The 27,916-nt window shown below is 35.4% G+C and overlaps 2 protein-coding genes across 2 annotated transcripts; both read left to right on the top strand.

Annotated features, from left to right (window-relative positions):
• The first annotated feature begins 669 nt into the window (after positions 1 to 669).
• Positions 670 to 3,937, top strand: LOC120633318 (60S ribosomal protein L12). The gene is made up of 4 exons (XM_039903507.1): positions 670 to 843; positions 930 to 1,003; positions 2,859 to 3,039; positions 3,712 to 3,937. The coding sequence occupies exons 1-4, from the start codon at positions 807 to 809 to the stop codon at positions 3,912 to 3,914; spliced, it is 495 nt and encodes a 164-aa protein (XP_039759441.1). The 5' UTR covers positions 670 to 806; the 3' UTR covers positions 3,915 to 3,937.
• Positions 3,938 to 8,866: 4,929 nt separating this feature from the next.
• Positions 8,867 to 27,491, top strand: LOC120633093 (MAU2 chromatid cohesion factor homolog). Its single transcript, XM_039903202.1, has 12 exons — positions 8,867 to 9,103; positions 9,260 to 9,439; positions 10,541 to 10,663; positions 10,950 to 11,078; positions 12,405 to 12,513; positions 13,881 to 14,066; positions 14,925 to 15,119; positions 20,256 to 20,365; positions 22,051 to 22,152; positions 23,134 to 23,237; positions 23,805 to 24,007; positions 25,073 to 27,491. Exons 1-12 carry the CDS (start codon positions 8,879 to 8,881, stop codon positions 25,261 to 25,263), a joined length of 1,857 nt encoding a protein of 618 aa, XP_039759136.1. The 5' UTR covers positions 8,867 to 8,878; the 3' UTR covers positions 25,264 to 27,491.
• The last annotated feature ends 425 nt before the right edge of the window (positions 27,492 to 27,916 follow it).

Genomic DNA, 27,916 nt, shown 5'->3' with positions numbered 1-27,916 from the left:
ATCGGGTTATTTTAGTTAGGTGTAGACCTCCCGCTGTCGTTTTCATGATAATTGTGGCTTTTTCTCAACGTTGGGCATATTTTTTTGGCTTAACTTTTGGAACTTCAATCACCTAACGTTTCGCCAAATTTATTTACAAAACCATACAAAACTATGATTTAAAGTTATTTTATGTTCATAAAGAAACAAGAAAGCAATTTTATCAATTGGATTTGAGAATTTCGTTGTATTTTTATCGCTATAAAAGTCAAATACCGGCACCACGTTTTAGCCATTTTCATGCGATTTCGGTGCAAGTTGACGCATTCTTTACGATTTTTATATATTACATTGTAGACTTTTACTTCTATAAATAGCACTATGATAAAGGTAAATTATTTAGGAAGCCAATAAGCCGTTTACAGAATCACGCATTTCCCCAAAAAGTGTCGAAAATGTAAATTTTTAAAAAAAATAACGCGTTCCAAATTTGAACTGTTTGAAACTGACATTTAGATTTTTGAAAATGGGTTCAGAGGTTAATTTCGTTACTTATTCCATAGTGTTTATATCCTCTATTTCTCTCTCAGTCACATTAAAAAAGCTAGAAAACAGAACCCCAAAAGCAGTTTAAAAAAAAATCAAATGACGGCAAATGTCACTCTTCTCATCTTTTGACTTCCAAATTGTCAAAAAATTCTTTTTTCTTTTACGACAACCGTCTCTAACGTTAAAACGTTCTCAGTAGAGTTCGTCAAATATAATCCAGAGTAATCTCTTTGGATCGTCTTTATTATTGTGATTTAATATTACTCTAATATTAAACAATGCCGCCCAAATTCGATCCCAACGAAATTAAAATCGGTAAGTGTTCTAAATGTTTAAAATATAGTTTAGACTTTCCCAGCTCGTTCGTGTGTTGTTCATAAAAAATGTATGTGCTGTTACAGTTAACTTGAGATGTGTCGGTGGAGAAGTTGGTGCCACATCATCTTTAGCTCCTAAAATTGGTCCACTTGGTTTGGTGAGTTTTTAATTAAATAAATGATTCATAACCTCTTAACTTCTCGGATGGCATGGCTGCTTGTTTTTCTTGACTTTTAAGATTGATAAATTTACTTGTTTCATATGTACTGAACATTCAATTATTCATAAACTTTCCAATATGTACTATTTGAAGTTCAAGTAGTCAACCATTGTCCCGACTCCCGGTGCCGATATTTAAGTTATTTTTCTTGAAGCAATATTCAGAAGTACTGAAGGCACGTGCAGTTTTTGTCGTACTATGTATAAGTAACTGAAAGTATTATTCTTAAATGTAATGCTAAAACTTAGGAACTGTGTGAAGCTGATAACTACATAATCAAATCATATATGTACCAAATTAAACTGCACATGCGTACCATGCCCATGAGTATGTGAAAAATTCACATGGTTGAAATTTCCGTCAGTGGGCATTTTTAATTCAACTCAGTAATGGAAAGAATGCAACAATGTCTGTCGTGTTATACCCTTTAATGTGATGTATGATCCTGGGGGGTGCCTCCCTACCAGGCGTGTCCTTCCGGGTGGCGGATGGAAGGAACCCGCGACTCAGGATTAAGTTCCCTGTCGCGGCTACTCCGAATGCCCAATAAGGAGTCGCGGACCAGGCTTTTTTTCATGATATCTAGCTGAGTGGTAATATTTTCTGACCTGTATGTATTTGTTACTTAATTTAATCATTACCAAATAATTGTAACTGTTTTCTTTACTTAGAGAATTGATTACTGTGCATGTGTTTCACAAAAACTAATGGGACAACCCATTGAGTTTTTAAAAAGATCACATTTCCTTAATGTGTCCCTTTAGTAGGTGGTACATAGTTCACTGGGTATCTTGGAATTTGATTAAAATGTTAAATCACATCAGTATAATATTGTGTAATAATTTTATTTGATTAGAAATCTATTGATATTCTGTAACAAATACATGTGGTTCAATATTTTTTAGGTCATATTTTCGTAATGTAAAATAATCTTTAAATATTTGTGTATACCATTACTAACAGTCATTGGATGATTTACAGATGGATTTCACAGGATTTGTGACAATTATTTATGAGTTATGATATAAAGAAATTTGACATAAGTACTCCTGCCATCTGTAATCATATTTCCATTTCTTCATTATTATATGGAGGAAGTCTCATTAGAACTTATAGCAATAGGAATTCATTAGGAATTACTATTGCCTGCAAAGACTTATCTGATGTGGAAGATGCATTGAGTTTTATTAGGCTTAGCTTAACAAACTATAAAATTAGTTACTTTATCCTTACTAAGCTGAATAAGGATAAAGTTATAAATGTAATTGTTTGGATCCAATGCTAATTCCTTATGAAAATACAGTAATGGAAAAATATGTCACCTGTAGCACCAAATTTGAAACTACATTTTTTATTAACTTAGTTAATAATCTTTTTTATACTCTTTAGTGTAAAGTATATTATAAAAAAAGAAGAAAAACAACAAGTTTGTTAAATTGAAAATAAAATATAATTATTCAACAAGGTAAGAAATATTGTTAAACATTAATAGATTGTTCACATATTAATACTGGCAAAATGACTTGACTAATCAGATAAACCAGATTAAACTAATAAGTTGATTCAATCATAATGATTTAAAAAAATAATTAAAATCAATAGAGATCAAGCCTTCGTTCATGTGTTGTCCTATTTGATTTGTTTCATTTTGTTAGTTAAATAAAATAATAGAATTCAATGCAATAATCACATGTTTGGTGCTTAGTTACATCCATAACTTTGTTAGTTTGTGGTTAACAGTCCAACCATTGTAATATAAGAACATTTAATCATTTTCTTGCCTATGCCACAGTCCCCCAAAAAAGTGGGTGATGACATCGCCAAGGCCACTGGAGACTGGAAGGGACTGAAGATCACAGTGCAGCTGATTGTACAGAACAGGCAGGCACAGATATCTGTTGTACCATCTGCAGCTGCCCTTATCATTAGAGCTTTGAAGGAACCTCCACGCGACCGCAAGAAGCAGAAGAACGGTAAGTAGATTAATGCCCATCACTTTTATTAAATTGTTTAGTTACCCACACTGCAAACTGTTCAGAGAATAAATAAATATATAAATATACTATGACAATATACACATCGCCATCTAGTCCCAAAGTAAGCGTAGCTTGTGTTAAGGGTAATATGTATAATAAATAATTTTATGAACAATATACATAAATACTTGGAAAATACAGATAAACACCCAGACATTGAAAAACATGTGTTAATCACACATCATTTCATTTCATTTCATTCATCGGTTGTGGGATTTGAACCCACAGCCTTCGACTCAGAAAGCAGGGTCGCTGCCCACTGTGCCAATCTACCATCAGAATAGAGTTTGTAATACTGAATATCCATTCAATAGGCTGTGCCCTATTCTATTAGGTGTATGATGAGGTTGGACAGTAGTTGAAGGATCTCCCCCTGTAGTGACATAGATCCATCAAGATTGTATTTTTTTGTCTCTAACATGATAGATGAAGCCAATCCAGTTTATATCCAGCTTCTTTTTAAAGTTTATATCCAGCTTCTTTTTAAATAGTGGCACTTTTTTCAAAACACTTTTTTGTAGAACACTAAACCTCAATAAAACTTCACTTTACTGATATGTGAATATTTTATCTTACTGATTATCTAAATATATTTCTCTTCTTTTTCAGTAAAGCACAGTGGAAACATTACATTGGAAGATGTAATAGGCATTGCCAAAATCATGAGGCCCCGTTCCATGGCAAGGCATCTCTCTGGCTCAGTCAAAGAGATCCTCGGCACTGCACAGTCTGTCGGCTGTACAGTTGAAGGCAGACCACCACATGACCTTATTGCTGATATAAACAATGGTGCATTGACTATTGATGAATAAATTTTTTAAGGCTTCATAAACAATTTATTTTTTTATTTTTGATTATATACTAAATTAAGGCTGATTTCACTGTTAGACTGAAAGCAAGTTTAATTTGGTAAATTATTGCATTTTGGTAAATTATGTATAAATGTACAAACTGCAGCTGTAACCCAGTTGGGTTTACACTTAAGTTATTGCTTATCACATATATACATAGCTGCAGGATGTATATTGATTAGTTTCTTATAATAATCGTCGTCTAATAGACGGCCCATTGGCGCAGTTTGCAGCGACCCTGCTTTCTCAGCCAAAGGCCGTGGGTTCGATTCCCACGGCTGGAAAATGTTTGTGTGATAAATATGAATGTTTTTTAGTGTCTGGGTGTTTATCTGTATATTATAAATATTTTATGTATATTATTCATAAAAATATTCATCAGTCATCGTTGTACCCATAACACAAGCTTTGCTTACTTTGGGGCTAGATGGCGATGTGTGTATTGTAGTATATTTATTTATTATTAAAAAAAAAAAAAAAAAAAAAAAGGTGTCCAAGCAACATAGGGCTATGCTAGGGTGTATACTTAGCGTGATTTAACGGAATAATGATTACTCCCCCACTATGAGTTTCAGATACTTTCTACTTTTACATAAAATACCATTAGGTATTTACAAATAATTTTACCATTGTGTTGGAAAAAGCTATTGCTATTTAAGATTTTTATCCTACTGCTACAGCTAATAGTAAGTAGTAATATAATTCTTATTAAACTTTTAACATACACATACTGGAGACCAATAATCAAACTAATCAGCCTATTAGCTAGGTACTGAATAAAAGACTTGTAGGATAACTTAAACTTTTAATTTTTTTTTACACCTAGATAGGGATTTTATATTGGGGGTTTTTGTAGAATAGCCCATCTTTCAAATCACCATCAAATAAATAAATGTGACACATAACAAATTTCTTTTCCCAACTTTTTTTTCATTACGGTTTAGGGATAGTTTGACTCTGGGAAAAAATCCCGTGTCCTGTGTGTGTGACTCGTTGGGAACAATATGAATCTGGTTGGATAGGTAAACGTGTTTTCGAGTAAGTTACAGCCCTTAGGCTTACTGAGTGATCGAAAGAGCTATCTAGTGTACAATCGTGTTTATCGCTCATCATCAGCCCACTACAGTTCTCGTCTCTTGACAATGGTTCAGGCCATCTTTCATTAAGCTGGCCAAGTGCGGATTTGTGGACTTTATGTACCCTTGAGAACTAGAGAACTCCCAAGCATGCAATTTTCTCTCACTTTTAAAGCAAATTAAATTTAATTGCTACAATTCTTCTTGCGGTGCCTCACCGACTAGCGTACCTAGGTTGGCAGTAGCTTCGTAAATTCTTTCGCGAGGCGAAATAATAATGCTGCACTCGCGATTTCAGTCCACTCTCTGATGTTACGAACCCAGGACTTTTTCTGCGACCAACGCCTCTTCCTGCAACTTTTCCCATCATAAGTAGCTAGTAGCTCATATCTCTCGTGGCTTAGCACGTGCCCTAGATATGCAACTTTTCTGATCTTGATGGTGTGCAAAAGTTCACGCCGTTGGTTGACGCGTCGCAGAACTTCCTCATTGGATACTTTGCGAGTCCAACATAATGGTCTGAATGCCCACATCTCAAATGCTTCCATGCGTTTCCTCTAAGGTCTCCTTTAATAGTCCAAGCCTCGCATCCGTATAGCAGTATAGGCATGATGTAACAACGCAGGAGTCAAATGCGCAAAGGGATCTTAAGTCTGCGATTACAGAGTACTTTTTTCATCTTGGTAAATATACTTCTAGCTACTTCAATCCGAGACCTTATTTCCTGATCACTGCTCCAGGTATCATAGAGACACGTACCTAAATATTTATAATTGCGCACTCTCAACTTTTTGGCCTGCTATTGTGATGTCAAAATTGCTACAATTAAAAACGTACAATTCTGAAAAGAGGTTCATCGTGCAGGGGAAGAAGCCCACGGCTATTCTAAAAGTACAATACTAGAAACAATATTATTTTTTATTATTGTAACTAGGTGGCGCTTTTTCGATTCCATATAAACCGTAGTTTACTTTAACGTGACCAAATAGGTAGAAAACCAAAACCTTACTCATCGCTATCATCGTTAAGCCTTTATCCAGAACACTCGTAGACAGAGAAGTAAATAGACAAATGGATAGCATCCGTCGCATTCACACAAGTAAGAGAACTTATGTATACGTCTTGTAAATAAACGAGGATAGGGTCTTTTGTCTCATACCGCGTGCCGGTTTTTTCATATATTAGCATAGCACTTTGCGAAACAAGTTTGACAGTTAGCCATCGTTTTATTAGTAAGAGATACTTTTATAAGTAAGAAATTCGAGATAAACGGATTGTGAGCACAAAAATAAAGACCTAACTAATTTGACATAATTAATAACCAGCTTCCGTGAAGAATTTCTGCGAAAACAGTGCAGCTCGGTGCAGTGTTTTAGGACGTAAAAGTGATAGAGAACGTGAATTTCCGGATTTGTCGTTCCACTCGTAAGTACAATACTTTTGATTTGTTAAAAGTATAGATAATTATCGTTTATTATATTTCTATCATATACTACACAATTTACAATAGAAAATAGATCGTTTATAAGGTTTAATGCTAATTTCAATCATACATAACCTAAAGTATAATAGAGTGCAGTGTTGCCTGCATTCAGCATGAAAAATTCCTAAACTACGCAGTTTAATTTATTAACTAAAGGAGTAGCATTTTTCGCAGATCAAAATATAATGCTGATACTTATATCTTCGACTGAAAATTTGCAAAACACAGATTGTGTTTACCAAAGACCATTTTAATAACCAGACTTTTGTTGGTAATCACCGGATCTTGTTGATCAAAGCTATTACGGCGCGTTATTTTGAAATCCGCATTCACCATGCCACAAAAAAATTTGCACCAGAGGATAAAATCAGAAATATCAATACTAAACTTATACTCTTTAAGGGACAGTAAACAAAGAATTCTGTTATTAATTTACGAATTATTATTTTTTCTGTTAAGAATGGTCTCCTTGATACAAATATCCTTGATAATCTTTAACAAATTGTCTGCCAAAATACAATTTTTTTCATGAGAGGCATTCATGAACCCTCGGTTATCTTTAATTAAAACTAGGTTCGAAAAAACGCGACTTCGTTCGCTCACATTTTTCTATAGCCTTCCTCGATATATAAATTCTTCTGAATTGAGCTGATTAATGCGAAACCTACATTATGCTTCTCTCTTGTTTGGTGTACTTGTTAAATTGTAATTATTACAATTCAATTTTATGATTGTAAAAACAATTTTTGTTAATCGTAACAAAATACAGGTGTTTGCAAAAGTATATATGCAAATAAATAATTATTTGTTATATTATTAACATTATAATGTTGTTTTATTTTTTTCAGTATTTACGTTTCCCTATTCCAACTAATCACGAGCCGGAAGTCTTTCTCATAAAAACTGCCAAATTGCTTCACAGACCAACGTACTATTGTTATTCCATAAACTGTTCGCTTTTTACAATTAAGTTAATTACGGAACATTAAAAATTATAATGCAGTTCCTTTAGGATATGTTTCTAAGTGCAGCTGCTTCTAATGAAACAAATGCCTACATTTTGTATGGAACAAATAGTAATAAACAAATACCAACAAACTATAAGTGTGGTAGAAGACCTGAAATCTGAGACCTTAGAATCGGGTTAAAAAAAATGTATGGCAACACTTCTCTAATATGCTCTGTCTCACAAGCGGCACGCCAACCATTCGTCTATTTACTTCTCTGTCTACGAGTACACTATTGTAGTCTAGCTCTTTGGCCTTAGTGCACAGACCAGTAAGTAATGAGGGGCATAGATTATATTATACTAGAGTAAAAGGATTGCCGCAGTCAGCTGCTGAGTACTGTCGCCTAGGGATGATAAATACTTGCAAGATTCAATACAAGTTATGGAGGGTAGAGGTAAGGAGAGTCATCTTATATGGGAGAAAAGTTGAAAAAGTGTCCAGTTGTTGCGCTAAATAACAGTTCGAAAATCCTCCACAATGGCGCTGGTGAATGCACAGGGTATGGTATGAATGTAGCAATCGTAGATGAATTGAAGTATGCCGAGTTAAAAAATTTAATGTCATTATCGACTAAAGTAGTTAATTATTGAGAATTTCAACAACTTACGTTGTACAAAATATTGTGGTAAATATAACCTAACTTCCTTGTATCTCCATACTTCCTTGTTTATTTTTCAAGCCTACTCTAACAATATTTATATTTGGCGCTTCTTTTAAGAGTTACCCTGATGCAAATGTGGCGCCATTCTAATTTAATACCTAGTAATAAACTAGTCGAAAAACGTAGAACCAACTAGCTCAAGTGGTAGAGTCACTTCAAACAGACTTGAAGTTTCATAAGTGCTTATTAATTAGGCCTACTTAAAATAAATGAAGTTTGAATGTTGAAGTTACAAATTAGTTATGTTTTAGCTTATGTTCCTTCTAATCAGTCGTTCGCACCTGCTATTGGTACCTGCTCGCTCGACTCCGAGCGTCCACCGTGAGACTTACCATTTCATCGTCTATTACATATTTTAGAGTTAAAAGTTATAAAATTGTCAAAAACTTTCATCCTCTCCTAAGAGAACCCTGCTGATTTTCGGGACGGTTTAAAATGTATCTATAGTCCTAGGTATCGTATTCTTCTTAGTCGATTATAAAATAAATGAAACATCAAAGAACTTCATATGTTAGTTATACCCATTTAATTGAACTGGTAGTTCTTTTGATGGTGGGGAATGGGATAACCTCGCGGTTCTCAACACTGTCAATAACTATAAGACTTGGCCTTGTCTATGATTTGCCTTGCCAAAGATAAACTAAAACCAACAGCTGTCAGCACTGCTCCCTCCAAGTTCATTCAGAAATGTCAAAATGGCGTCAACGCAGGACGCTTGGTATATCTCATTACTAGGTTTAGCGGAACATTTTCGTACATCAAACCCTCCTGACATAAAAAGCTGTATTCAGTGTCTTCAAGCAGTATTTAATTTTAAACCACCACAGAGGGTCGAGGCCAGAACACATTTACAACTCGGTAATATCCTATTGACGCATACTAAAAACATCGATTTGGCGAGAACGCATTTGGAGCAGAGTGTAAGTGTTATTTCATTACATATTTGATGAGTGAGGGTGCATATACCGTATACACAAATCTTTTGACGTGCCGTGTTTCAGTGTGGTTGTGTTGGTGGATGGGATGTGGATGTAAACAATGTTGTTGAAGTGGGTCATAAAGTGTTTTCGTTACAGTGGTGCTTATCTCAGACCATCAACGGGTTCGATGATGTCAAATTCGAAGCTGCAAGTGTGCTGGCGGAGCTGTTCGAACAGCAGGGACAGCCTTCCCATTCTAAACCTATACTACGAAAGGCTATCGAACTGTCACAACACAGTGTTTACTGGCACTGCAGGCTAATATTCCAGTTGGCAGTGAGTATCTAGCATATTTCACAAATTCATTTGAGCACTCTTCTAGTATACTTGACATACACATACAATTATTTAACCTCAGTAATTGCAGGATTGCTGAATGAGATCAAGAACAGGTTCATCAGCTGTAGCTGCTCAGTCAATCTATTCTCTATATAAAAGTAATATTATAAAGTAGGAAACATTCACCCATCAAAAGTTTTTAAGGGTGATGTTTGTTAGTCAATAACACCCGAATGGCATATTAATTACATTTTACAAAGATGTCTGCAATAGCACATTAACTTGTTTTTTCATAGTGATAGAAGGAGGAACATTCAAGGAAAACATAGGCAAACATATCATAATTTCCACATAAATAAGTCACTGGCAAAATTTGCCAATATCAATTTAAAAAGTAGTTTGTTCGTGTATTTAAAATCTAGTTTTTCTCATTGATGCCCCCTTTTCTAGAATATTTGTGGTTGGTGCAACATGTCACCTTTGAAATTTTGATCGTTAGGTTCAACATTTCTGGTCTGCCAAATCTGGGTTTTATCAAAGAGAGCTTTTTGTTTTCCTTCTTATTTTGTATCATGCGTTATTTTCCTGGATGTTCTTCTTCTGCTTACGACTCAGGTTCACCTTGACCCTGCTGTCACATTGACCAATTACTATCTATTGTGATGGTACTGTCTCGATCTCTCGGCAAGTAAAAGTAGTAGTTTTTTTCCTGTATGTCAAATCATCAATAGTTTATAACAGTCCACTGGATTAAAGGCTTTATCCAATGAGATGGTTTGGCTATAATTACACTGGCAGTTGGGTTGGTAATTGCATTAGTCGGTAGCGATAACTCAGAGGAATCTGCTACTTGTTCTCCCATATATTCATTTTGACGCCTTAAACAACACCTGCATCAACAGGAGGGGTGGTAACAACTGTATTCTTAGCTGCCGTCACCACATAGCACACAGGATGTTAAATATCCTTTGAGAAAGGAGACCAAATCTACTAGAGGACAAATCTACTTTCATGTGATACATAGACTATGATTATGTGATAGAGTATAAAAATACTACATATAGTGATGGTCTGTAAAAAAAAAAAATTTTTTTTAAGCAAATCCATGCAACAGAGCGGGAGTATGAAGTGGCAAGCAGTCTCCTCGGTGTGGGAGTGGACTATGCACAGATCTCCAATGCTGCTTACACAAGAGTACTGTTTTTACTCAGTAGGGTTATGGTAAGTTAAGATGTTTTTATTATCTTAAGCTAAAGGGGTTTAAATATTTTAAATGTTTTTATGTGTTCTTTCCGTTTTCCTAATACTAAGGTTGCCTGGCTGAGATTGCTAATGAGCAATAAGGCCACCTTATGTATCTTACTTTTTTAAGTAAAATACAAAAGATGACCTTATATGTACATATCTTTTTGTGGTGTACAATTAAAGAGTATAAATTAATTAGTAAACCAAATAATCAATTTTGTCAATCAATACAAATGTTAATTCTTTTTGTCTATTGTTACAGTTACTACTAATAGACAAGAAAATCCAAGAAGTGCTACCTCTACTGAATCAGGCTGGACACCTTGTGGAGACATGGGCTGGCAGCCCACATCAGAAGGAATACTTGAAAGTCTTCTATTTTGTACTGCAGGTAACTGATTATATATACCCTCCTGGCCGTATCCGACCACAGCGACTCCTAGCTATTATGAGCGTACCTGATGACCTCACGTGACTGGCATAACCACTCTTTGTTAATCTAGTCTAGAATAGCTTCACTATTTAGAGAAGTTATTATAATATCAAGTAATGTTTATTAAATTTCTCATATACCTATTTCATTATCTGAACAGAACAATGACAATCCCAATTATTATAACTGCGCTTGTGAACATGATTTGTGGATTATTATTCTATTATGTTTTAGGATCTTAGACTCTTTTCTATTGCCATAGTTATCCGTGACCCCATTTGACGTCAAATGTAAATACCTAATGCTATTGTTGCCATAGCATATTTTTATTGCCATAGCATATTTTTTTTATTTTTCTATTAGTATCATATATATTTTTGACTGATTTCTTGAATATGGAAAGTGTAGGTTACAGTACAGGTTTGTTCACAGGACAGGTTTTTCTAAGAGCGCTAAAATTCAACCTGTGAAGCTGTCAATTTGACGACAATATAACAACCATTTATCTTGTGAGAGATCAAAGTGGAGCGGCCTGATTCCAAGCTACCGTCTCATTAAGAAATTCATCAATTGTTTAGTACCCATCATAATCATCATATCAACCCATTACCGCCCACTACACGGGTCTTCCCCCACAATGAGAATAGGTTAGGACCGTGGTCCAACACGCTGGCCCAGTGTGGCCTGGTTGACTCCACACACCTTTGAGAACATTATCACTACAAACAGACTGACTTAACATTTCAAAAGTGCTTTTAACATGGGCCTACTTGAAATATATGAATTTTATTGTTCCATAACGGAATTGTCACTTAAAGGGAACTTACAGGCTAATTTACTTAAAGAGGGTAATTATAAAAAATTGCATCTTAAAGCGCACAATAAATAAATTGTAAATTGTAAGTGGATAGTTTTGAAGCACCATCGCATCAAAATCATATCGACGGTCAACTGCTGACGCGAGCCGCGTCTATTTCACTGCATTGGTAACAGAATGATGAATGAATTTTGATTTTTGTTTTGAAATTATAGAGAACTCTCGAGCATGCAGGTTTCCTCACGATGTTCTCCTTCGTACAAGCAAGTGATATTTTATTTGCTTAAAACGCACATAGCTTAGAAAAGGTGCGTGCTGGGTTTTGAACTCGGTCCCCCCGAAAGTGAAGTCGGAGTGCTACCCACTGGGTTATCACTGCTTCTAGCTTCGCTTTATTATAATCGAGTATAGTAATAATCGAGCTTTAACACATTAAATAAACTTAAATTTTTTAATCGGTTTTTAAGGTGTGCCACTACCTGATGACTGGCCAGGTGAAGAGCGTGAAGCCATGTCTGAAACAGCTGCAACAGATCATCCAGACCATCATGGCGCCCGGGTGGCCGGATGACGACGGTGAGCCATGTTATATGACTATACATATCCAAATTAGTTATGGAATGTTTACCAACAAAGCGTTGCTTAGCAACCAATGACATGCAGATGTTATAAACCTTTTGAATTTTTTTTACCTTATTATTAAGTAATAGTAAAAGTAAAAAGTAAATAAATAAATCAGACTGTTAGAAATATCGGTTATCATTATTTTTGAAATTTCAGCTTATTTATTTTAATTCATGGGCTCGCTCTTTTCCTTTGCCAAGAAAATTTCACTTTGCCTCCAAGCCCACTCGAGCCGGGTAAATCATATCCAAGTTCGTTAATCGACAAAAAAGATCATCATCTCATACCACGCGTAGTAAATTTGACGATTGATCATAAAAACTCCGAATGTTACTAACCCCCGAAATTCTATAATGAGTACTATATGCTATTTTACTTAATTATTACACTCTGGGCGGTTAAGTTATCTTTCGGAAAAAATACTAATATTTTAATGTTTAACTTTGAAATGGAAATAAAATTAAAATTTTTGATCATTAATCGTGTGGCGACACTTATACATCACATAAATTCCACATCGAGTTTGACTATGGTATGTTTTGTTAAAGATCCCGTGGAAACCGTTTGTTTTTCCTGGGATATTCAAATTCAAAAAGGTTTCTTCATATAGACTTATCACAGGCACTTATGAGGCGTGCGTATATATATTATAACCATTCTAGGGACGTGATGGTGATAACGACTTTCGTAACTTAAAACTAGAAGGGTTCCAAACGCATCCTGGTCTAAAAATAGCCCAAAACAAACTTAGCCGGGGTATTAATTTATAGCAATTCATACCTCAAGTAGCCTATTTTACTCTCCTTAGTTTCAACTACCTCTTTGCCAAAAATCAAGTCGATTGTATTCATAGAGTGTAAAGTAGAGGCAAACAACGAAACACAGTTTCTGATTAATAATATTAGTAAGGTTGCTACGATGATCAATTGGTTTACCACACTCTTTCGGATCATACCCACGTATTTTGAAATACAATGTTTTGTATTTTATTTACTTTGGGGTATGATATGGCGTTTAGTTTACATTTAAAAAAAATGTAAACCATTCCCTAATTTCTAAACTCTTTTGTAATTTTCCGTAATTTGGTAAACGTTCCTAAAATTTTGTAAACGTTCCTTAAATTTGTAAGCTTTTCCATAATCTGTAAACCGTTCCGTAATGCGTAAACCATTCCGCAATTTGCTAACCGGTCTTTTGTATTTTGTAAACCGTTCCGTAATTTAATCTGTTCTGTAATGTGTAAAACATTCCGTAATATGTTAACCGGTCTGTAGTATTTTGTAAACCGTTCCGTAGTTTGTACACCGTTGTATGTGCAGCCGTGTGCGGCGCGCCAGCGGCGGGCGCGGCGGCGGGTGCGGGCGAGTCGTTCGTGTGGCTGTCGCGCCAGCAGCTGTACGTGTTGGTGTACCTGGTGACAGTGATGCACGCTGCGCAGGCGGGCTACATGGACAAGGCGCACAAGTACACAGAGAAGGCGCTTGCGCAGATCGACAAGCTCACCTGTGAGTACCTACAACACTTTGAGATATTTAGCAGTGAAATCATACTTTTTTCCCGTTTTTTTAATAGCAATAATTGAAGGACCAAACAAAAGGCCGACCTGATGGTATGTGGAAATCGCCTATACAACGTGTAATCGAATTACGAAATACTGTTAAAGAGTGCATAAGTATATTTCATAAGGAATCACCCTGTAAAAATTAGAAATCAAAAGAAGCATATTTATTTTACCATACAAACGAATTCAAAACATTCCAAGTGTTTACTTATGATAACCCTATTGAAGATAAAAGCCATAGATTGATGGATACTTCCGTAAACCACAAAAAGTTAACACAATGCATACAATCTGACTGACTTGATTTGGTTTATTTATGCAACTGTTTTATAATCAAGGGGAATTTAAAATCCGAATGTGGTTTTATCAAACAAGTGTTTTAATACTTAATTATGAACAGTTGCATATAAGACTTTGTAAAGTAATAAAACGATCGACGACGACATCCCTGGTGCAACGGTGAGCGCTGTGAATTTAAGTAGGAGGTCCAGGGTTCGATTCCTGACAGGGGCCATTTGGGAATTTATAATTTCTTAATTTTCTCTGGTCTGGTCTGGTGGGAGGCTTTAGCCGTGGCCAGTTACCACCCTACCGACAAAGACTTGCCGCTAAGCGATTTATTGTTCTGGTACAATGTCGCGTACAAACCGATTAGGAAATACTACCATACTCTCTAACAGGTTAGCCCGCTACCATCTTGGACTGCATCATCACTTACCACCAGGTGATATTGCAGTCAAGGGTTAACTTGTAGTGGAATAATAAAAAAAAACTATTTCTAATCATGCCTATTGTACTCCAGCGAGCGAGGAGGTCAGCGAAGCGGCCGGAAGTAGCGCGGGCGCAAGCGGCGCTCGGGGCTCCGCGGCTCTGGCGTGGCGGCTGCGCATGGCACTACTGGAGCACGCGGCGCTGTGCCGGCTCGTGGCGGGTGGCAAGGCGCATGCGCTGCAAGAGATTGCACGCGCAGCCACCCTGCTCTCCTCCGCGCCCAACGGTATGTGCCACTTTGTATTACTCAATGACCGCGCGTTTGTATACTCCATGTGCGCGCATTTGTATACTCAATGACCGCGCGTTTGTATACTCCATGTGCGCGCGTTTGTATACTCAATGAACGTGCGTTTGTATATTCCATGTGAGCGCGTTTGTATATTCCATAAAGCGCGTTTGTATACTCCGTGAAGTCGCGTTTGTATACTCCAAGAACGTGGGTTTATATACTCTATGAAACGCGTTTGTATACTCCATAAAGGTGCGTTTGTATGCTGTTAAGTGCGCGCGTTTATTTGATTATTTTATTATTATTACATTTATTACTTATAATAATATTTTTTGCAAAACACGTGGGAACCGTTTGTTTTCCTGGGATATGAAGTAGCGCACCAACTGCCGACCTTTCTACTATGCCAAATATCAAGTTTCTAAGTTAGGGCGTGAACAAAGAATTCCGCATTTATAATATTAAGTAAGGATTTAGACTTACAACTTTGTATCTAAAGTGTAAAAGTAAAAGAATACACCATTTGTTCCTTTTTTTACGGACGCCGCCTAAACAGCGCCGCCCATCGTCCACCAACCTGGGGCGTAGGTGTTAATCCTCACCTGCCTGCAATTACACCGGCAACCACGCTCTTCAGACCGGAAAACAGCAATGCTTCTTGGCGGCAGTACATCCCCGGACGACCTCCGTGAATTAAATAACATCCGCATCCGAAGGAAATTCTGTTTACTCTAAAATTATTACTTCGCTTAGACGAAAGCGTTTCTCTCACTCGTCACAGAAAACCATAGTGTATATTTCTTCCTTTATTTTATCAACTATTTTTGTTAAGAGCTGTTTGTAACGTAGTAACTCCTCTATTTTCATGGACTCTGAAACTGTGTTATAATTTTTTGGAGGGCGATGATTATCTGCAACACAGTTTACACTTTTGCAGGATCATCGCTTTCATCTGTTTTTGTAACTATTGTCGTTTGTCCTAATAAATAAAAATAAAACTTATCACTTGTTGTGTTATTGCATCAATTGTTCGGTTAGGTTAGCATATTACTCAGTATATTATCCAACGATGATAAGTGCCCTAGGCGTAGACCGAATGCCTTCGTCTTGGGCACTCTTAAACTTTTACACCTTTACTTAACAGTTATTAAGTTAGTTAGGCGTTTGCCCTAGAAAAAACGTTTCACCAACTCCTAGGGTCCTCCTTAAAAAAAGCGTTATTTATTTAGGCATTGCCTTGTTCGTTGTTAGTGTAGACGGGAATTCGGATTCTAATGTCAATTTCCATGTTTCAGTAAACATATGGAACGCCTAAATCGGATGCCTAGTGATTTAGAATAGAATATAAAAGAAAGTCTTTTTTGCACATACTAGAAAGCATAATAGAAAGCTAGGTTAACAAAACGAACGATAATACTAAAAATATGTGCAAAGGCGGCCTTATCGCTTGAAGCGATATCCTCCAGACAACCTTTGGTTGAAGAAAGTCATTACCATTCGCGCCATTCAAGAGAAAATTATATGAATGGCTTAGCTCCAAAACATTTTACAGCATAAATGACTATTTGCAATTTAGAGAATAACTTTATTAATTTTTCTATTTATGATCAGCCTGCCTATATCCAATGTGCCTAATAGTTCAAATGTTATGTCTCAAATAAGATTTTAATCTAATAACTAATGTGACAATTTATTAATCTAAGTGTTATTATTATATTCTTTTGACATCAAGAAGTTGGGCGGTTGTATCTATTTTGTAACATTGCATGCCAAATTACTGGTAATACACTGTACCTTAAATCAACATGTAAAACCTTATTGACATGTATTTTGCAATAAATGATTATGATTATGAAAGATTTTACATAAAACGGGATAGTTCAATAGGCAGATTTGAAAATTATATACTATACCTACTATAATCTTAATATATATAAATCTCCTGTCACGATGTTTGTCCGCGATGGACTCCTAAACAACTTAACCGATTTTAAATTAAATTGACACACCGTGAGCAGTCTGGTCCAACTTAAGAGATAGGATAGCTTAGATCTTTAATTATAGTCGCAATTTTATTTTATTGCAAATTATTTATCTATAATTAATTGACAGTCACATGTTATATATATACTACTATACTCATTTAAGGCTTAGCGGTACTGAATACTTTAAAAACAATATCAAACGCAGACGAAGTCGCGGGCAACAGCTAGTATATAATAAAACACACTGGGTGATCTGGGTGGTGGGTCCTATTGTCTTCAAAAAAATAAGTTGTGATAAGTAAATTAAATGGTATGGTTGCTTTATTTTTTTTTTAAGTTTCAGGAACTCATTAAGATTTTTATTCCATTAATGAATTCTATTAAAAAAATAAAAAACAAAACAATAATCCAATAAAAAAAGTAAAAATACTTAAATTCGAAATCATAGTCACCCTGCAATATGCTTCGACTTTCCTGGAAATTCTCTGCACGGCCCGCGTCGTGCTGCTTTTCTTTGTACCAAATTCAAATTCAAAATTTCTTTATTCATGTAGGCCTATTACAGTTCATACATATGTACTTGCACCGACGAATGCCGTACAAATATTCAAATCACGGGTATTTATCGATGGTGCGGTTTTACATACACTCCGGTGAAAGTTAAAATAATGCGCGACCTCTGAATTCAGTGGTGTTGGATAGGGCGCCGTAGTGTCTCTTACGTTTATGTAGTTTCTTGGATATGCAGGACTTGTAGTAAAACAAAAGATATTAAGAAAATACTACTGTATTCAACTTATATTTAACTTGCCTATCACACCCTATTTTTTTCGAGACGATTGCAAAATTCAGCCAGTATATAGTTAAAACATATATATATTTATATAAATCAATATATTAACTTAAATAGATATTACTTACCATTCAAACAAAGTTACATAGATATTTTTCAACTCACTAGACAGGATATACTAGAATAGTCTTTTAACCGCGAGTGAAAGACGTATAATGATTAAGACTGTCTTATTTCCCTCGGCAGCTCATTTCATAGGTAAACCACCTTTACTGTAAAAGTTTTGCCATACGTCAATGAACGCGTAGAAGGAACGTGTAACAAACATGCTGTCATTATTAGCTCGCAGTTTTAAGTGAACATTGCTACCAAGAACGGGGAATCGGTCTTTTAAATATGGCGGCGTTTAGCATATTATAAAATGGAGTAAACGAGAGAAAGAAAGTATAAGTTTCTACGAGAACGAATTGGTAGCCACTTTAATTGAGCACGATACTGAGACACGTGATCAAATAGTTATTAGCCTCTCAAGTTTATTCAGCATGGTCTCAGATAAATCAAAATAGGAGACATCTGCGTAATCCAAAATAGTCAGTAATAAGGTATTAGCTATAAGAATTTTGGATTTAATAGATAAAAAGTTTTTCCACCGCTTCAAGCACCAAAAATCTTGCAAATCATTTCAGAAACGTGTGGTCACAAGACCATAGTATTTTCTATTATAAGTCCCAAGATTTCTGACCGAGCTACTTAATGGAATAGTCGTACCATCAAAAAGAATTGGCGGTAAACTATTATACAATAAGGAACAAAGGAAATAAGCCGTTATATTATTTAAATCAGTATAGAGAGTTTCAAACGCATATGCAAGGTCATCAATGGTCGAAGATACATAAACGTGCAAGTCATCAGCGTATAAATGATTGGACGAAGATATAACCGAGGAAGTACAATTTATATAGAAAATAAGAGGAGAAAGAACACCACCTTGAGGCACTCCAGAAATAAGTGAAATGAAGGTAGATAACTTTTCCGACCGTACACACCGATGATACCTGAAACCAGGTGACAACAAGTTGTGACATATTATTCATCCTCAAGACAGCCAAAAGCATGTCAAAGTCTACAGTGTTAAATTTATCATTGTGAAAGTTTCGAAAGCTTCGTCGCATAACTATAGTTAGGATTGCTTTTGGAGGACGAATTTTACGATGACAAGTAGTCAAAGTTACGATAGGAGAAAGCCTCTGCAGGTCCATGACTCAACGAGATTTTGCGAAGAAACCATCATTGGGTAGGCATACAGTTCGGAAAGATATGAGAAACATGGGTGGGTAGTAACATTAGATTGGAACTGTTAATAATGTTCATTTAATGTTTAGAACGGTGGTTGTTTTATATAAAGCACGTTGAAGTCACCCATAATTATGGTATGATCGGATGAGTATTTTTCGAGTAAACTTTTAAATGTTCCAAAATAATTAATATAAAGTGAAGGACAGTAAAATACACCACAAAGAAGTTTATTCTGACCACTCTGAACCTTAATGAATATGTGTCAGACGATTCAGAATACAGTGATGGAGATTTATTTAAGGTACGGAATGGGATTTGACTCCGTAAATAAATTACGACATTCTCCTTTTTGTATCAAAAGTAGTGAGAAATTTGGAATAGTGCGAAGGAATGCTCTTATGTACAACGTCAAATTTTTAGGAACTTGCGATAATGTACTATCGAACGCAGAATTAAGATAACTGTACAATGGAAGCTATCTTTTGATGAAGACAAGCCTGTACAATAAACATTTTGATGTATTTCCGCTGCGATTCCTAGAGGATAAACTCGTTTTACCAATTCTTATTTGATGACTATAAGGACGTTAGGCGCCGTCTGAAGTTGACGCTGATTCAGCGGATCGTAAAGTTTCGTCATATCAATCCATTACCACAACAGAAGACCCGTACGTCTTCTCCCACAATGAGAAGGCGTTAAGGCCGTAGTCCCCCACGCTGGCCCAGTGCGGATTGGTGGACTCCACACACCGTTGAGAACATTATGGATAACTCTCAGGCATGCAGGTTTCCTCACGATGTTTTCCTTCACCGTTGAAGCAAGTGATATCTTAATAATTTTAAACGCACATAACTGCGACATACGAGTACGTACATAACGCACATCGCACGCACAGCGCGCACCTCTAACTGAAGATTTAGAGGTGCGTGCTGGGATTCGAACTCGGCCTCCTGAAGGTGAACTCGAGCTCCTACGCAAAGTTCGTAAGTTTAGGGGACTCGTAAAGGGACACTTGATAGTTTTTTTTTTTTTTTTAATCTGTATCACTACTTGCAGCGCAAACGGCGGCTACGCATACTCCACAGCTACATTGCCTGCTGGGGCTGTACGCCATGTCCATGAACTGCATGGAAGCAGCTGAGGCGCAGTTCCTAACCGCCATTAATGTAAGTACCCAGATTAACACTGAGTACTTACTACACACTTAGTATTACAGCGCGCGGGAATCACATCGTCGTCTAAGTCCCGCTGGATGAAAGTCTTTTTGTGCCATTGCATAAATGACACAAAACATCCCTCATCACAAGACCTGTTATCTAAAGGTACCTTAAGTCGCATTCGTAATGTTTGTAATGTTTCATTCGTAAAATTTGTAATGTTGTACTGTAATACATTACGACGGTGGGTTGTAATGTGATTTGTATTAAGTAATATTCGCATCCGAAAAAATGTGTCTTCAACGTGAGGTACTTTCATCATCATCTGTGTAGCTGGGTGCCGTCCTCCTTTGAAATAGGGCGAAGGGCACGCTGCCTAAAGTTATGGGGCCTTTATAAAAGCTTAACACTAGTTATAAAAGGTAAAGTATAACAAAGAAAGGACAAATATCTGTCGAACAAACAACATCGACCAGTGTCAAAAATTTGAACATCCTCATCATCAACACATTACTGTCCCAGGGCACGCTGCCCAAAGTTATTGGTATAACACCCGGTAAAGTATGACAAAGAAATGGACTTGGACAAATATCTGTAGGACAAACAACGTCTACGAGTGTCCCAAAGGAGAATGCCGGATGTAGTATGGGATTTGGTTTCACATAGTACTTATATGGTGCCTTCTTGGAATTTATCTCATTTTGAAGGGTTTAATAATTTTTAAACCCTATTATTATATATTATATTTATAATGTACTGTAATTAAAATACATTACCAAAAATATTAAAACTAGTTCGCCGGATTTCAGAGTTACATGCAAATGAAGTTCGTGAATTAAGGTTATTTTTGACACATGCGATTATTGTACCTACCTATTGATACTGTTCACAATATATTAGAACCACTAATCTATTTCATTAAAAGATTTTTTAAGCGTCGAAGTTCAGGCTTGGGATTTAAGAGGTCTTTTTTTTTAAATAAAAACTTAATTTTTGATACCATTTTAAATGAGGCACAAAACGAAACCGTGTTCCGGCATTCTCCTTTGATCAACATCGTTATCAACACATTACTGGCCCAGGGCACGCTGCCCAAAGTTATTAAGTATAACACCCGGTAAAGTATAGCAAATAAATGGACTTGGACAAATATCTGTAACAAACAACGCCCACTGCAGGACGCCGGTCTCCTATAAAAAAAGGGCTCAGTCTATAGTCTAGGCTGGCTGGGTACGGGTTAGGTAGACTTCACACGCATTTGAGAATGGAGAACTTTTAGGCATGCAGGTTTCCTCACGATGTATTTCCTCGCCGTTAAAGCAAGTGATATTTTAATTGCTCAAATTAAAAAAACCCAAAATAAATAAATATACAAAATATACTACCACAATACACACATCGCCATCTAGGCCCAAAGTAAGCGTAGCTTGTGTTATGGGTACTAAGATAACTGATGAATATTTTTTTATGAATAATATACATAAATACTTATAATATATAGATAAACACCCAGACACTGAAAACATTCATGTTCATCACACAAATATTGTCCAGTTGTGGGAATCGAACCCACGGCCATGGACTCAGAAAGCAGGGTCGCTGCTCATTGCGCCAGACGGCCGTCAAAGAAATGAACTTATTGTATTTAAATAAACATGGGTGATCAAAATATAACGAAGGTTTTTTTTTTACAGATGTCACAAGAAAGGGATCTTTGGATGTTTGCGAAATTAAATCTGGCAATTGTTTACTTACGGGGAAGGAGAGACAATGACTTGGCACAACTAATGGAACAGGTTTGTATATACAAGGTTAAATAGAAAATTATGAAATTCTTAAGATCTCTCTCAATAAGTTCAAAGTTTATGTAAAACGTAAACTTATACAAAAATCCTATTGAAATTAATATTTTTAAATCTTTTTTATTTTGTATGATAAAAAAGCTTGGGTATGAATCGCTCCAACTTCATAGCTAAATATTAACTCGACTGTGAGATGGTGATAACAAAAAAGAACCTGGCGTAGTTTGTTATGGGCTCTTCTCAGAACTAGGGTGCGTTTCTGATCCTCTTATAAATATTCTACGTCAATACACACATCGGTATGTAGCCACAAAGTAAGCGTAGCTTTGGTTAGGGGTAATAATTTTTGGTATGGTTAATTGATGAATAATATAAATAAAAACTTATACAGAACACCCAGACACTGAAAATATTCATGTTCAGCACATAATTCCCGTTGTAGGAATCGAACCTACAGCCTTGGCCTCAGAAAGCAGAGTCGCTGCCCACTGCGCCAATCGGCTGTCAAATATATCAGAACAACGCATAAATTAACTTAAACAATTCGCACATATTTAAGGTTTGGTTTTGATACATATTAAGTGTGACAACTGCGTTTGGCAGTCACAGCGCCCTCTGCTTAAAAGTTTTAAGTAATCCCCATTAGGTTTACCAATTTCTTTTAACCCTACTTTTATATATGAACACTGATGATACTGCTTGGCTGTATAAAACTCTAAATGTTAACATAGCTCAAGCATAAGTCAAATCAGCATTGTTTTCAAGATATACAATATACAACTTATAAAAAAAAACCCCGTCTATTATGTTAAAAACTACGATTTTTCTTAGTATTATTGACAGGTTCATTGTCTATTTGATTTCTCTGCATAATATGGTTTGTTGGTTGTTTTTTGTGTGACCTGAAAACTTAACGAAATACGGTTTATGAAACCCTTTGTAAAGTTTTTACTACAGAATTTATAATTGTTGTAGGTAAGGCCGGAAGCATTGCCGGCGTACGCACACGGACTAAGGGCCGCTTCGTATTACGTATTGGGCTTGCAAGCATTCTTCCAAGCGCGATACAATGAAGCCAAGTAAGTTCTAAAATTATTACTACCGTTTCGAGAAATTGTACCTTTATTTTATTATAAAGGTACAATTTCTAGGTTACTACTATTTATCTAAATTGTTTTTTTAATTAATGCTTTATTCTTCTTATACTTTTTGCCCTTTACATTTGCCATAACAGCACTTTACGCCAATGCTTACTTTGCCTTTTTACTTTTTTACAGACTTAATTGTTACTGCCTGTCAAGAAAAAATTTCCAATTATATTAATATAATCTCATGCTCATTGTTTAAAACTTTAATTTGAAAATGGACAAGTCACACCGTCAGTCTGAAATAAAACATTTTTATTTTTTATATATAACTGACTGGAAATTATGTGAACGTATATCTAAATTGTTCTAACTTCATAGCTAAATATTAATGGTGTGGTATGTAATGGTGTGACAAAAAAAAATATCCGCTACTTAGACTGCTTAGAAAGCTAGGCGCCAGCGTGTTTGGAACACTCCTAGCTTTAGTGTTAAGTTAATAAATGTAGTTATCACCATCATCATAATAATTAATATTATATATTCTGTTCGAACTTTCAGACGATACTTGCGGGAGACTTTAAAGATGGCCAATGCGGAGGACCTGAACCGTCTAACGTCATGCTCACTGGTGTTACTCGGCCACATATTCCTGTCCATCAACAACTCCCGAGAGAGCATGAACATGGTAACGCCAGCTATGCAGCTAGCGAGCAAGATACCAGATGTACACGTCCAACTGTGGGCATCTGCTATATTGAAAGGTATGTGTTTCATCTACGCATATAATATATTATCTTCTATCTTTAAACAAGCAATTGTTGTATATATATAATTGGAATCTCGGAATCGGCTCCAACGATTTTCATGGAATGTAGTATACAGGGGGTTCGGGGGCGATAAATCGATCTAGCATTTTTAGAAAATGTTATTTGTGTTTTACGGTAATAACTGATTTGGTGCAACGAAGTTGCACGGGTCAGCTAGTATTGTAATAATATAATTTATGTATAAAAAATTATATAATAATAATATTACCTATCTAGGGAGAAAAAAATATTTTAGACTCCCTGGAGATAGGTAATATTATTGGTAAATATATTATAAATCAAGAAAGTTGGACATAAATAGCGAAAATCTTTTTTTTTTTAATTAGTCTGTTTAATGAAAAGATGCATACAAAATATGTTAATACTTTGCATACATGTATGTATCAAAAGTTAAAATACATATACATGTATAAAAAATAATATAATTTAGTTTAATATAATTAACTTTTAAGATTTTTGAAAACATAATATATACACATATAAGGCATGTCAAGAATTTAAAATGGGAGTTTAAAGATACACAACTCTCTTGCAACTTCATATTCTGAATACCATAATAGTTTTTGCTGCATTCTTTATATAAGTTGTCATAATGAACACAGGAACTTGGCCAGATATTATTTTTGTTTCACTATTTAACATTCATCACTTAAAACTCTTTAAGGACCAACCTAGTTAGAGCACTAATTGATACCCAAGTTTTTGTAATGTTAACATTCAGTGGCGTGCACTTTGTACATTTTTAAAAGCACTGCCTACCTTAATTTCTTCATATAACTCTTATAGTAGGAGGATTTTTCCATTTTATGCCATCTCCCTGCTTTATTCCCACCCTATTCATAAACTTTGTATATGCACGCTACTGATCATATTGTTACCTTAATATTTCCCTACGATTCTAGGACTTATAAGAATCTTCATGTTAAAGATAACATGAGACTGAGTTTCGAGAAATTTCTTGCATATCATAATAATTATATTGTGCATTTTGTTTGGTAGATCTGTACCGGCTAGCCGAAGACACGGAGCGTGAAAATGAAGCGTACCAAACGCATTGCAACTTCTCACAGGCGCTACTAAAGGACCACTTCGCAGCGTCGCAGATGCCTCAACACGCGCTTGTGCATTGGACCACCGGGCCCCCGCCCGTGCTGCCTGAAGTCCCGGCCCCGGGGACGCACACCTCCTAAACCAAAAGTGCGGCAATAAGTGAAACAGTGCAGTGTCACTGTTCACACCCTCGTAGAAACACCAGTGTGTCAGTATGTGTGTTACAAAACTAATGTCACAATATGTGTACTAGTGCAGTGAACCCACAGTGATAGTGCCCCACGAAAACATACTAGCACAACATTAAATGTATTACAATACTTTTACAATTCTGGTGTTACAACAGTGTGACGAAATGTGTAACAGAACATTGAACCCATAGTGACAGTATATGCACCAAGAACAATTGTGACAGAACATGGGTTACAACACTAGTGTGGACAAAATGTGCAGTGAACCCACGTTAACAGTGTACACCAAAATCTTAAAACTACTGATGTGAAAATACGTGTGTTAGTGCGAAAATAGGCGTGTTTCAACACCAATGCGTATCTATCGGTCAGTGAAGTGACAGTATATACAGCGTTTCCTGAAGTACTAATGTTACAATACATGTGCTGCACAGTGGAACCACAGAAGTGTAAATACTATGTAAATATTTAATGTAAATTTGACAATTATTGTGATTGTGACATTTGATATAAAAATCGAAAGGTACAGTTTCTTGGATATTTTAGTGACCCCATTGTACATTTCTTTATTATTGATAATTCCTTCTGATTTAATGTTAAAACTTTTTATTTTTTTATTAGTTCTCATTGATGTAACTGTATATCTGTTTTTTTATATCAGTGTGACACCCTTATCTTAATGTGGTTAAACAGTTTGGATAGGCACAGCAATGGGTCTGTTTGGAATCTTTACATATGAAATGATAAAGTTATCTTGCTGTTAGAGCTATGCATAGACACTAAAAACATCTAGAAGTAAATATATATTAGTAAAATGTTATTCTATAAAGGTGCATTTACACCAAACAAACAGAGTCAGAGCTAGAAAAGAGCTTTCTGTTTTGATCTTTTAGTGTAAACTAAAGCCGTCGTCTCTCGAAATTATTGTTATAAAAAAAAGTTTAGCTGTGTTTTCTGTAAACAGACTTAAAATAAAATGAGAAGAAATGGACTTTATATAGCAAAGACTTTTCTTCTTGTCCTATTAATACTATTTAAATTCTGGTAATAGCGACAATAAATATCATATCAAATGGTGATGGCAATGTTGTAAATTTTTAAGTTTAGTGTATTTAAATTTATTTGTAAATAAATTATATTTATAATCTGCGCCATTAAAGAATAGATTTATTTAAAGCGTACGGTGTCGTGCTATCTCGTTACGCTCATATAGTGTGCGCAAAAGAGAAAGTAAGACTTCAGCCATATTTAATATAATATATATACATATATTTTAACAGTGCAAGTTATAGCAAATTCCTTCTCTGTCAAATGTTTGATCACACTAAAGAATGTCATTAAGGTCATGTTAACTAGTGGCTATCTAGCTTATTAACTCATAACTACATAATTATATCTTAAATTATTTTTTTTTGATAACCCTTCATTCCTAGGCTTTTACTACCCCACAACTGGGACATAGGCTGGTCTTCTAAAAGTGGGTTGTACAACATTAGCCTGATAAATAGCCAAGTAAATAATGCTGAATAATCATAGTTGTATTTATATTATCCCATAATTAACATCCATATTGTTCAATAATATTTATGTTCATTGAATTATGAATTGTTGTATAAATTAATGTTAGTATACAGGTAATTACATATTGCTGCATCAATTTATATTTGTCTATACATATATGCAATTGTATGAAGATGGCTCTTAAAAGTTATCAGAGAGTTTTAGTTGACAAATTCAAGATACAGCTTCCAAAGCGCTTCATTTGATCAAGCAGTTACCGCCGACTTTGTGCAACCGAAAGAAACTAATTATACGTTTATATGTTTTAGAAATTTTTATAGATTAAGTATCTATAAAAATATCTAAAGTATATTCTATTAAACTGCAATTTAACTTATTATGTTAAATTATGTAATTGAAATTTATCTGAAGTTAATTCAAGTTGCACATTTATTGGTAAAAGTGTTCATGCGACAAAATGAGTGTTTTGCTTTGTTTTATACTTTTTTTTTTATTACACTAATAATTCATAATTCATTTATTTCATTAACTGTGTACATATAAATGGTCTTATGACCCAAAAATGGCTTACAATTTGCCATTTCAGGCGCAGTGAGCATTATATAAAAAAAAAATCATATTAAGGCATATCCCACATGTCAAATTTTATCTAAATCAAAAAAAAAAAAAAAACCAAATAATTACAAGCTCAGTAATGGTGCAGTCTAAGATGGTAGCGGGCTAACCTGTTAGGGAGTATGGTAGTCATACCCCTAATTGGTTGCTACGCGACATCGCACCGGTACACTAAATCGCTTTGCGGCACATCTTTTTCGGTACGGTGGTAACTAGCCACGGCCGAAGCCTCACACCAGATGTTAACTATCCTGGGACAAAATAAGTGTTTAGCTTTGTTTTATATAAAATGTGAAGAAGTGTTTCGTCCAAGCTCACTTCACAGTCAAAGTTTTCCCAAATTGTTCCATTCTTTTTGTATACAAGTTGCTAATTTGATGATAAATATTAGTTTAGATTTGTTAGTACTATGAAACCATTTGACAAATAATATTCATAATATATTTCCTATTCTGGTATTAGAATA

This window comes from Pararge aegeria, chromosome 21, assembly GCF_905163445.1.
Source record: "Pararge aegeria chromosome 21, ilParAegt1.1, whole genome shotgun sequence".
NCBI lineage: Eukaryota > Metazoa > Arthropoda > Insecta > Lepidoptera > Nymphalidae > Pararge > Pararge aegeria.
Note: the sequence above shows the minus strand (reverse complement) of the source record. Positions and strands in the feature narration are given on the sequence as shown.